At 39.8% G+C, this 13,314-nt stretch overlaps 1 protein-coding gene across 1 annotated transcript in view; it reads right to left on the reverse strand.

The window, feature by feature from the left end:
• Window positions 1-13,314, reverse strand: part of CCDC141 (coiled-coil domain containing 141) — a 192,082-nt gene that overhangs the window by 128,094 nt on the left and 50,674 nt on the right. The window contains exons 4-5 of the mRNA XM_058549342.1: window positions 11,940-12,048; window positions 3,900-4,153 (exon numbers count right to left, since the gene is read on the reverse strand). Coding sequence (XP_058405325.1) covers window positions 3,900-4,153; window positions 11,940-12,048 — 363 coding nt within the window. The remainder of the gene's footprint in view (window positions 1-3,899; window positions 4,154-11,939; window positions 12,049-13,314) is intronic.

A 13,314-nucleotide genomic window follows, 5' to 3' on the forward strand; every position in this document is an offset into this window, starting at 1 on the left:
CGGCACAGTGGCATAGTGGTTAAGTTTGTACACTCCGCTTCGGTGGCCCAGGGTTCACAGGTTCAGATCCTGGGTACAGACCTACACACTGCTCATCAAGCGATGCTGTGGCAGCCTCTCATGTATAAAGTAGAGGAAGATGGGCACGGATGCTAGCCCAGGACCAATCTTCCTCAGCAAAAAGAGGAGGATTGGCAACAGATGTTAGCTCAGGGCTAATCTTCACAAAAAAAAAAAGAAAAATAATAATACTATTTATCCTTATTATTATTATTAAATTGATTTTGGCTCAAGACTGTTAGGAGTGGAGTCTAAATGAAAGCCTAGTTCTCTTAACCAGAAATGTGCATTCTCAAATCCTTACTGTATCTATAGCAGACTCTGACAACAGTATTAAGAGATCTCGACATGTATAACAACAGTAATGCTAAACCCAGGGGAAAGAATATGGGCCGGATGAAGAAGAATTCATAAGTAGTAAGGTTTAACTATGGAGAGGGAGGACAAAGAAATTAATATTTATTAAGCACCTCTTCAAATGATAGGTATTGTGCTACATGTTTTACACGTTATTTCATTTAATCCTCAACTCTGTGAATTAAGTGTTATTAGTCCCAGTTTAAAGATGAGACTCATTAAAACAAAAATGAGATACCACTACACACCTATCAGAATGGCTAAAGTCCAAGACACTGATAATGACAAATGCTGGTAAGGATGTGGAGCCACAGGAACTCTTTCATTGCTGGTGGGAATGCAAAATGGTGCAGCCACTTTGGAAGACTATTTGGCAATTTCTTATAAACATACTCTTACCATATATGATCGAACAATTTTGTTCTTTGGTATTTACCCAGATGAATTAAAAACTCATATCCACAGAAAAACCTGCACACGGATGCTTATAGCAGCTTTATCCATAATTGCCAAAACTTAAAAGCAACCAAGATGCCCCTTAGTAGGTGAATGGATAAACTGGGGTACATTCAGACAATGGAATATTATTCAGCGCTCAAAAGAAATGTTATCAAACCACGAAAAAACATGGAGGAATCCTAAATGTATATTACTAAGTGAAAGAAGCCAATCTGAAAAGGCTGCATACTGTATGATTTCAACTATGTGACATTCCAGAAAAGGCAATACTAGGGAGACACTAAAAAGATCAGTGGTTGCCAAGAACTAGTGGGCAGGAAGGATGAATATGTGGAGCACAGAGGATTCTTAGGGTAGTGAAATGATTCTGTATATTACAGTGGTGGATATACGTCATTACACATTTGTTCAAACCCGTAGAATGTACTACACCAAGAGTGAAACCTAATGTAAACTATGGCTTTGGGGTGATAATGGTGTGTCAACGTAGGTTCATCAATTACAATAAATGTACCACGCTGGTGAGGGATGTTGACAGAGGGGGAGGCTGTGCATGCGTGGGAACAGAGGGTTCTCTGTACTTTCTGCTCTACTTTGCTGTGAATCTAAAACCGCTATAAAAAATAAAGTCTACTTAAAAAATCACCCCCCCCAAAAAAAAAGCACACACTTCCCCCAAAAAAGATGAGACTCCATGATTTAGAGAACACATCAAGTCATAAAACTTCTGCAATACTTTATTTTAGTTATTATCAAGACATCTTTCTGCTTTCCAGGGTTGGCAAGGTATCTAGATTTCCCTTAAGTATGTGACTGGGTTAGAATGCTAATGTGATTTTTTTTTTTTTTTTTACTGCCGAAGATTCAATTGGATGATTATTGTCATAGTCATGGAGCAGGAAGGCAAAATTACCGTCTTAAAAATAAATAAATAAAACTTACTATAGTTGCTTTTTTCATTTTGGGGGAAATTGTTCTGTGTTTGGGAAGCCACAGCATGGCTGATGAGTGGTGTATGTCCACACCCAGGATCCGAACCTGCAAACCCGGGCCACCAAAGCAGAGCGCACCAAACTTAACAACCACACCACATAGTAAGAGGAGTTTTTAGCATGTTCTTGGAAGCACTAGAGGTAGGGGTTTGGGGTTATGAACTCAGTGAAAGAGATAAGAGGAAGGTTTTTTCAGGGGACAGTAGCTCTGGGAACATGGTGTCAGGTCAGGATTAGGGGAGAGAGAAAGAGACAGGGGGACAGAGAGAGAGACAGTGCCATAATGGACCCACTTATGATAGGGAGGACAAGTCACTTTGGAAAAAGTTGTTTGATAAACAATTTTAAGTTGATTCTTGTCCTGAGCATTAATTCTCTTTTGTTATGCCAGAATCATCAGTAAAAGATGATGGCATTGGACAATAGCATTCTGGGTAATGAGCTTATGAAGGGGGGCTGAGGGAAGAGCTAAGCTGGGGAAGGGGGAGGGGTTGGCAGGCAAAGCACAGCAGAAGCAGGACAGCAGCTGGCAGCAGTCAAGGCAAAGGGCTGAAAGCGCAGGTGGCCTGGAAAGTGTATAGTGACTTGGAGGGGGAGGCAAAAACATGCAAGCAGAATATATGTTGGAGGTGTCTGCATTTGGGTCTCTGCTCTATCCACCTCCTCAAAGAGGCCTTCTTTGATTCCTTCTATGATTAGAAGTCATATCAAAATTCATTGCCCTATTTGATTTTCTTTATAGCACTTTTCACCGTTCATTCGTTTACTATATGTTTTTCTCATCATGCTGGAACACAGATTCTAATCTGGGGGTAATTTTGCTCCCCAGGGGACATTTGGCAAGTCTGGAGACATTTTTGGTTGTTATAATTGTAGTATGTTCTACTGGCATCTAGTGAGTAGAGGTCACTCAACATCCTAGAGTGCATAGGACAGCCTCCAAAAGGAATTACCTAGCACCAAACGTCAATAGTGCTGAGGTTGAGAAACTACATTAGAAGGAAAATTCCTAGACGAAAAGGACTCTGTCATGTGTGTTGAGTATCCCCAGTACTTATAATAGGACCTGGTACATAGAAGCTACTCAATAAACATTACTTGTAAGGTTGATCATCATTTAAGCCCTCATTTTTCCAGCTTGAAATAAGAACCAATTTCTCCTGGGCTCGTATTTGCTCCCAATTGTATGTATGTCTCTCCAATTTGGATCAGAGCAATAATATAAAACATGTGAAGAGACTCCGTTCCTACACGTCCAGACCGGGAGATCTCCTTCCACATCATTTCTCCCTGAAAATTCCCTCTACTTAATCTGTATAGATTTAAGCATAGGATTGGGCAGTTAGAAAAATCCAATAAATATCTCACCTATTTGAGTTGGGGGTTTGCAAAGACAGTTCCATCCACTCTCACCCTCAAGTGACTGAGATGGAAGGAATGCGTGGCACGCATATTGACAACAGAGCTATGCCTGCAGTCTGGGTAATAAGCTCTAACAAGCCTGCAAACTCATCAACCTCCCACCTCAAAGTTCTCTAACCACTGAGGATCCAGTCACAGCCCAAGGTCATATTTCTTCATTGGCACCAGACCACTCTTCCAAGAACATTATCTCTATTTTGGGCTAACAGACTTTTTCACCAACTTTAACAGCAATCTAGTAAAATTTAGCACCATCATGCCTCTCCAACTCCCAAGAAAATTGCAATTAACATTTCAGAATTTCAAAGAAATGTTTCTAAAAGTAGTGACCTGGAAGGAAGCGAAAAAGAGAATCCAACAATAGAACACAGTCATTTTCAAAACTGCTTATGGGTACTCTCCCATTTACAAAATCAATATTATAATGAAAGGAAAGAAAAATCTTTGCTTTTATATTACTTTCTTGGGAAAACAACAAGGTAGTTTGGACCAAAGGCCAAAGAATTTGACCATGACGACTGAGAAACTGTCCCAGGAAACAGCTAGCCCGCATGATAACCAAACTTCATTAGCTGAGGTCAGAACATCATCAGTGCCCCTTGGGGTTACCTGATTTTCTTGTTGGTCCCACTGACATATCTGCAGAACCTGACTCAATTCCTGCCGCTGCTGCTTCAGGTTCTTGTCTAGTTGCCGTCTCCTGTCTTGTAGAAGTTCGAGAAGGCTGTCGATCTTCAGGCAGCTGTTACGAGCTCCTTGAATCAACTCGGAATTTACATTAGGTCCGTCACACTTGAATTTTTCTATGAAGTCAGTGAGTTGTTGACTTTTGTTTAAAAGGGCTAGAGATCGTTCTAAGAGTTCTGGAAGAAAATTAGAAAGAAGAAAGAATAGTGATATGAGCAAGCTTTTATATAGTAATATTTGGACTCTTCATATAATTTAAAATATATGAAACCTTCACATTAATACTAAGGAATTCAAATGTGTGAACATAAAATGTCTACAACACAACTGGTTAAATACATCGGCCTAGCAATCGCTATAGTGCTAACTGCCACATGATAGGATGCTGAAGTTCAGCGATAGGGTGATTCAGTATAGGGAGTGGAGAGACCATGGGATCTGGGCACTGGTTCAGTCGGTTTTTAGCGGTATGATGCTGATTAAGGTGCCTTCTCTCCTTGGAGTGTTCTACATTCTGAGGTGATTAGACTAAATCTGAGGTTTAAAGGACAATGCCTATAATGGCAAAACAAAAACTCGGTGAATGTGGTGGCCAGGTGCCCAGAGGCCAGGACAAAGTGGAAAATGCGGGCTCAGTCTAACAGAGTCAGCTGTCACCCAATTCTGACCAACTGTTGACGTGAGGGAATATGAGTTCAGTGTTGACGGAGCTTCCAATTTTTTTGTGTGTGTGTGAGGAGATCAGCCCTGTGCTAACATCCGCCAATCCTCCTCTTATTTTGCTGAGGAAGACGGCCCTGGTCTAACATCTGTGCCCATCTTCCTCCACTTTATATGGGACACCGCCACAGCATGGCTTGCCAAGCAGTGCGTCGGTGCGCGCCCGGGATCCGAACCAGCGAACCCCGGGCCGCCGCAGTGGAGCGTGCGCACTTAACTGCTTGCGCCACCGGGCCGGCCCCCCAATTTTTTAAAGAATTATAAATATAGGTTTTTATGTGAAAGCTTCTGACTTTTATTTATTTTTTTTATAGTTTTATTTATTTATTTTTTCCCCCAAAGCCCCAGTAGATAGTTGTATGTCATAGCTGCACATCCTTCTAGTTGCTGTATGTGGGACGCGGCCTCAGCATGGCTGAAGAAGCGATGCGTCGGTGCGCGCCCGGGATCCGAACTCTGGCCGCCAGCAGCGGAGCGCACGCACTTAACCGCTAAGCCATGGGGCCGGCCCGCTTCTGACTTTTAAATGTTTTGTAATTTGTATTTTTTTAATTAAAAAATACTGAAGGATAAACAAAACATGTCTCTCTGCCAAATGGGCAACCCGTTTGTGCTCTCTGGAGTACATAGCATTGTAGGTTTGGGTAACATCTTGTGGAAATAAGAGTTTAAACCTTGAAATTGAAGGATCACCAAAGGAGAAAGCGTGGAAGGGGGAGTTGAGAACAGGACTTTGAGGAGCATCCACACTTGGGGATCAATTGGAGGAGCAGTTGGGGGACTGTCCATGCTCCACAAGCCAGAAACCCAGGTGTTATCCACGACACAGCCCTCTCCCTAATCCCACCATTATCAAGACTTGTCAGTTTCACCACCTGTCTCTGCATCTGTCTACTTCTCTCTGTCCCCACTACAGAAAGCATCATCTGTTGCCTGGACTTGTGCAGTCATCTGTTGCCTGGATTTGTGCAGTCACCTCTTAATTGCATCTTCTCTCCAATCCATTCATCTATTCTCCCCATATTAGCCAAAGAGATCTTTTCTAAACACACTGTATCACACACACACACGAAACAACGGCTTCCCATTGCCTTAGAATAAAGAACAGACCCCTTAAGATGATTTACCAGTCCTGGTGTCTATCTTCCCTTTCAGATTTTCTCAATCTCGCTACCCTTCATCCCTAACTTCTTTAAATACTTCACACATGCTATATTCCCCCTGCCCTGGAACTTTTCACTGTGTCTTCTGCTAGGGACATCATTCTCCTCAACCTCCTTCTTCTCCATCTTTATTCTACTCATCTTCAGGTCTTAGTCAATTGTCAATTCCTCAAAGGACAAATCAAACTAGAGCAAATTCCTCCTATGAAGTATTCTTATAGCACAATCTTCATTCACAGCTCTTATCACAGCTACAGATTTACATTTATGTGTTGTGCTAGCCGACTAATGTCTGTCTTTGCCACTAGGCTCCAATGCAGTATGAGGAGAGGGACCATGGCTGTATCTCTAGCACTTAACATAGTGACTGGCACAGGGGAGATGTTCAATAATTTTTGTAGAATACCTGAATGAGATCAAATATATTAAAAGAAGAAGAAGAATTAGGAGAGCCATAGATGCTAGGGATCAGCAGTCTTCCAGAGATGTAAAAAAGAAATGTTGAGAAGACTTGGGGTTTTATGATGGGTAAGTGATGGAAACAAGAGCCAAGTTACCAGGTTGAGAAGTGGGAAGGTAATGATGAAGTGAAGTCAACAAGACAGGACAATCTTTGAGACCTTTGTTGTTAGAAGAAGAAAAAAGGATAAAATATCAGCAGAGTTGAATATATTGCTTTTTTTTAGGATGGGGTAAACTGTGAAGAATACCCAGAGAGTAAGTACCTTACCAAGCATCACACTACTAGAAATGGACAAACCAGCGCTAAAAGCCACATATTCTGATTAGTAGCTCAGTTCTTTCCACTATACTGTGGCACTCTACTTCAGCATTCTAACATTTGGCAGTTAACTACACAGCAATTATTAGGTTGCAGTAGTTGGGCCAGTTGTCTTTTTTATCTGACACCGTTTTGTGAGAGCTGGAAGAGAGAATGAGATCAATGAAGACACTGTAAAGAGTATCTTCATTTGTAGTGAAAAGGAAAGAATTTGAAGTAGTTTATGCCACATGACCTAGATCTGTCCAAAAAGTATTAGATGGTGTTATCAGCTCGGTGTGGAAGGTGTGATTATGTGCACTGGGCAATTTTATTGGGAGTCAAAAATGCAAAGAAACAAAGAACAAAACCAACCACGGAGTTGAACCAGGACAGAGGATGGGATAATTCAAATAGGATAAGAAAAGTCAGAGAGACCGTTAAAATTAGAGTAAATCTCTTAAAGAAATGGAAACAAACATGAACAAGATGGGGGGGGCAGGGGTAGAAAAAAACCTATCTGTCTAGAACAAGTTCGTATGTGGAAGCAAAAGAAAGAACTTGAAAATGAGGTGAAGACAGGTTATAGAGAGCCTTGCTTATCAAACTGAAGAGTTGTAACTTGTATAGCCTTAATGTAATAATCAGTATGACTGATTCTCCATATGCAGGTATGTATTTCCTTTGCATTGAAGAGCTTATTATGATATTGTGAACAGTTACACACACACATACATGAAGGATGGGCAGGTGGCAGGATTTCCACATAGTATTTCTTTTCTTTCTTTCCATAACTAGCTCTTACACACTAGACTTTTCAAGTGAGAGAGGGAAGCACAACTTTAGGTGCTCAGGGTATTGCAGACTGACAGTTGGTTAGGCCAACCTATTCTGTAAAATATGTGTAATTAGCCAAAATTTGCAATTTTTTCATGGTTTTCTGTTTCAACTTCTGCCAAGATCCTTTAATGATTACCACAGTACCACCAGGCATGCAGCCTCCTGAGCCAAAGTTAACTGGTAAGATGTATCCAGACTATAATCAGTCTGTTATCTGCTCCCACAATGGTCATTAAAGTGGATAAATTGTTCCCTCAGTTATGTCTGTCAGTTCCTTTTTTTCTTCTTCTGTCAGTTTCTTACATCTTACTTTTTTACTGCTTATGTTTTCCTAGCTATTTATTCTATCAGTTGATCATATAAAGTGTTATATTTTTCTTCAGGGGTAAACAGTCTAGATATATCACAAACTTCAAGAAATACAAAATCTCTACAGTGCATTTATTTTAAAGATTGTATTTTTCTGCATATACAAAACCCTACTTACTGACATAATACCTTGTATTATAGTAGATATTTAATAAGTTTTTATTGTTCAGTTGTTTTGATTGTCATTATATCTAAAAAAGTAATATTATAGTACATTTTATACTTATACCTATATAATTTTCCATAATTATTAAGTATAAACAACAAATTCCATACGGATAAATGAGGGATATATGTACACAAGGTTAAGTGAATTTATAGCTTGCTAAACAATCTTTCCAAGTGAGTATTTTCCAAAAAGTATCAAGATCACAGTCTTAGCTTTGAGATCATGGGTGATATTTCTTCCTAATACATTTTTAAATATTCCAAATGTTCCTCAGTGGGATGATGTTTCTTAAACTCATTCATGGGCATTTTCAAGTATACACAAAAGTAGAGAGCATAATATAATGGACCCCAATGAGCCTATATTTCAGCTACATTTAAAATATATATAACATCTAAGAAAAAGGAAGTAATAACATGGTTGTTCCTTTGAGGAAGCTTCTTAGATAATAAGTTCATTTTAAGAAGGCCATTGGAACCGGAGGGTGCAATTGTGATCCTTCAGAGCTTAGAATCACTTTTCTCCTCTTCAATGTCCCTATAGTGCCTTGCTTATTGCTCACGTTTGCATCATTCTACCATATCTTACATCAGAATTAAATACAAATAACACTCAACAAACATACTTTGGGTTGGATGCTATTCTAAGTCCTGGAGATTCCGAGCTGTACTAATCCCTGTCCTCCAGAGTCTCACAGTCTGGTGATGGGGACAAACAAGGAAATAAATTATTACCACACAGTGTGCTGGATGGTGTAACAGAGGGACCCACAGGAAGCACAGAGGGAATTCACCAATAAATGTGTACATGCCCCATCAAATTGTAGGCTTCCTGAGGACAAGGGCCATGTACTCCCCTGACACAGACTCTGGGTTTCTCAGCTGGTATGGGTTCAGAAAATACTGTTTCATTATGTGTTGTTGAATTGAGGCCAACCAGGCTGGCAAGCAGTCTGGAAAAAAAAGGACTTTGACTAACTAGGCATGTTTCACCCAAAGGAGAGAAGACTGGAGAAGACGTGTTATTCAACTATTTCAAAGATTGTCATGTGGAGGAGGGAAAAATCTTGTTCTGTAACATTCCACAGAGCAGAAACTTCAACCCATTCATCCTGGTTCTGATCTCCTCAATGTTACAGAATAAGTTTCTTACATGCAACATAGCCTCAGCATTGCTGAATAAGGAAAAAGCATAGGTGAAGCTAATTGAAATAAAGTGAATATTAGGGATAAGTTTGATTACGGTTTTTCCAGTTACATTATTAACCTTTGTCATCCTAATATTCACATTTTGTGCTACTCGCTGATCAATGTCTCAGAATCTTATTGGAACTGCTAGCCACACATATAGATGTATTTTATTTCCTTAAATTTAAAGATAATAGAGATTGCTCTGGTCTGAATGTATGTGTCCCCCTACAATTCATATGCTGAAATCCTAATGCCCAGTGTGATGGTATTAGGAGGTGGGCCTTTGGGAGGTGCTTAGGTCATGAATGTGGAGCCCTCGTGAATGGGATTGGTGTTCTTATAAGAGACCTCACAGAGCTCCCTAACCCCTTCCGCCGTGTGAGGATACAATGAGAAGTCTGCAATCTGGAAGAGGGCCCTCACCCGACCATGCTGGCACCCTGATCTCGGACTTCCAGCCTCTAGAACAGTAGGAAATAAATTTCTGTTGTTTGTAATCCACCCATTCTGTGGTATTTTGTTATTGCAGCCTGAAGAGATTAAGACAGATATGAAGTCCTTAACTGAAAATCAGAATTTTGTCCTTGAATATGCATTTCAAATCAGTTAATCTTAACCATATCCCACTGAATTAGTTGGTTAATAAATTTCATCTACTCCCATTTTATGAGAACAAAGCCGTTGAAGTCACCATTGGACATATGAATTGCAACTCAGATATCCTGACCAGAGTCCTCCAGAATCCCTGTGCTTCAAGTATAACATAGAGGGGCACAAAAATGTCACAATCAACATGCCATCAGGATGGAAGAATATTTTGTCATCACAAATATAAACCATGATTCCTGTCTTCAGCTAGCATTTTTATCCCTCTCTTTAGGTTAAAAGGAGGTCTGGTGGACTCTTGAAGGCTGTACCCCTGAAAGGCAGGACATTGGTACCACTGTCAGCTGGATGCCAGGGCACTGCAGCCTAAATCCTCCAAACAAAAGGGCATGTGCCCCATGTAAACTGGCTCCCTGTGCCACAGATCCTAGAAACTTTGAAGGAGCCAACAAAAACAACAATAACAAAACAACACTAAGGCTACTCTCCCCCTTCCAGCTCCACCCTGAAATATTTACGGAAAAGTCTCTAATTTCGCAACCCCCCAATCCCTCTGGAAAATGCTTTCATTTGATTTTCTCAGTGCTGAATCTCTTCAACAAAAGCATCGGTCACTCAGGTTTCCAGAGGTAAAATCGCTGTGCGATGATCATGTTGGTTGGATTGAGATTGAATTGAATGGTTGGTTGGTTGATTGAATTGAGACCATAGAACCCATGTCAGTGACCTGGACTCGATTCATTTTTCAGTATCCTAAGAGGAATCTCACGAGATTCTGTTTCTCCCCTTTGGACCCAACTAGATTGCTGCTGCTACATAAAAATGGGCAGGCCACTGCTTTAATGATGATACTTTTGATGCTGTTTATAATTCCTGCTAGTGAAAGGTCCTGTATAACAGTAATCAGTTAAAATTGTGTGTGTATATGTGGTAGGATCTCATAAAAATTTACACAGGAAAGACTGAGTCTTTAATCTTTGAGTTTTGGAAAAGTAATGGCCTATTATCCAGAGTCCTTTGGAAAGTGATACAAACACAAAATCTATTTGTGGCTTTAAAAACACCTTTTTGCCCGTGTCCAGCATGATCAGGCTTGTGGAGCTAGAAGCCGAGCTAGAACTGTGACAAATGAGTGCAGGAAGCCATCCACTCATATCCAGTTCTATTTGGCAGTAGTAATTAGAACACATTAGGAAGAAAAGAAGTGATTGTTCCTGTCTATATATCTAACCTGCTTCCACAGAAAAAGATTACAGTAAATAGCTACTCTTTCACCAATGCCTTCCCAACTACAGTCCTGCCCACCCCTAATTGTGGTGGAAAAGGCCTAGTGTGTAAATTGTTGGTTAACAACTAGACTATCTTTATAGTTGTTCAAAAGGAGTTGAAAATCATTTTGTATCGTGTTTTATTAGATTTTTATCTGGAAAAAGTTCACTACTCTTTTTTTTTTTTTTTAACTTTAGTAGTGAAAGAGGCATTTTCCTTATCCAGAGCTGTTATTTAAAGTCTGACCTTCATTTATTAACCCTTAGAAAGACCATTCACTGGATTCAACCCTTTATTCAACCAAGAACTACTTCTTGAGGATCCATCATGTGCCAGCACCTTGCTAGAGGCCAAGGACACGAGGACAAGCACGGCGGAAATGGCCCCTGTCCTCAGGAGCTAGAATCCAGCGGACTGAACAACTGAACCTCCCGGAGGCTCTTCCTCTGCCATCCCCTTAGAATCATTGGCAGCTACCTCTTTCTTGCAGAAGATGACCAAAAATAAAGCTTTATCTAAGCTTTCTGGGAACAAGTTGAGGTATACATAGACATAAATTAAAAATACACCGTCAGGGCCGGCCCTGTGGCTCAGCGGTTAAGTTCGTGCGCTCTGCTGCTGGCGGCCAGAGTTCGGATCCCGGGAGCGCACCGGCGCACGGCTTCTCCGGCCACGCTGAGGCCGTGTCCCACATACAGCAACTAGAAGGATGTGCAGCTATGACATACAACTATCTACTGGGGCTTTGGGGGGAAAAATAAATAAATAAATAAAATCTTTGAAAAAAAAGGCTTTAAAAATACACCGTCATACATAAGCATTCTCATATTGACATCCTTTAAAACCTTTCAAAGCTTGGGTAAACGTATTTCTTGCCTTTGGTGTGATGTTCATGAAGCTGAAGCAGTGATTTCAAGGACTCAGCACTGTCAAACTCCTGAGTGTTCTGAAGGAAATCCTCAGCTTGGTCTATCTTAATGGCAAACTACAACAGAAATACAGTGGAAAGACATTTAAAAAATAAAAGTCAACGTGCCACATTTAGTTATTTGTAGATGTTTTTCATAAATTAATGGCCCAGCTGACTGTAGGTGTGTTTGTGTGTTTGTGTGGTGATGTGTGTCTTTGTGAGAGCGTGTGCTGGCTTAGGGTGCTTGTGTGAGGTTGTGCGTTTGCACGCAGTCAATTTACAAAGTGCCAAGCTAAGAATTTTCTTCTTGTTCCTTTGTATTCTTTTCATGCCTGGAAATATGTCATGTATGCTAAAATAAACCAACTCATTTACTGTTCAAATGTCTGTTAAAATTTTCAACTAAAATTATTGTCTCCTATGTAATTAATATAGCCACTTTCAATATTCTAAGGCACTTTGTCAAAGAATAACAAAAACTTTTTCTAAGAGAAACCAATAAAAGTTTGGCCAACCAGTAACCCACATAATTATAAGTAAATTTAACTTAAGAACCATTTGGAGAGAAGGATGAAATACAATTTATTTTTCCTCTATGATTAGACCTAGAACTGAAAAATGCAAATTTCAGAATAATACATAGTCTAATCCCATTTCTACACTTGATCTTAGCCAGGAGGCCAAGAAGCAATGTCCAATCCCACTTCTTATACAAAGCAAAAATATATCTATTTGTACAGATTGTGTTCGGAAAAGATACACACCAAAGGGTTATAATTATGAGAAGGAACGGGATTAGGGATAGGTGAGGGGAGGTGAACTTTTAGCTTTTAGATTTATAATTTGTAATATTGTTTGCATTTTTATCAATGATTTTATGCATTTATATAAATAAAAATGACCTTAGATTCAGCAAGAATAAAAAATGGCAAATTTCTCCTCTGTTTCAAGAATAAAAGGAACAGGAACTTGACACCCTAAACGGTGAGGAATATGACTGGTCTCTCTTTTTGTGTTTCTCCATGGAGGAAGTATGAAAGGGAGATGCTTAAAGTGATGTTAAAATTCTCAGGGGAATAATCTTAGAAACAAATTTTAGAAGAGGGCAAAACATATTTGGTTATGCTAGTACAGTATATCCATAGTGGTAAACAAACAGTTTGTTTTAGCACTAAGGTTCAAAGGTAATTATTACGGTTTACAAGAGCATTTTATCAACATATTCAGTTTTGGATCAGGTATAGAATAAACTCATAAAGGCAAAATATCAGTGAGAAAGACACAAAAGCCTATCACAGTTTTTGTCTTCTTTTTCAAGTTTTCTCCTATCATCTTTGAATT

The sequence above is a fragment of the Diceros bicornis genome, chromosome 10, assembly GCF_020826845.1.
Source record: "Diceros bicornis minor isolate mBicDic1 chromosome 10, mDicBic1.mat.cur, whole genome shotgun sequence".
In the NCBI taxonomy this organism is placed as follows: domain Eukaryota; kingdom Metazoa; phylum Chordata; class Mammalia; order Perissodactyla; family Rhinocerotidae; genus Diceros; species Diceros bicornis.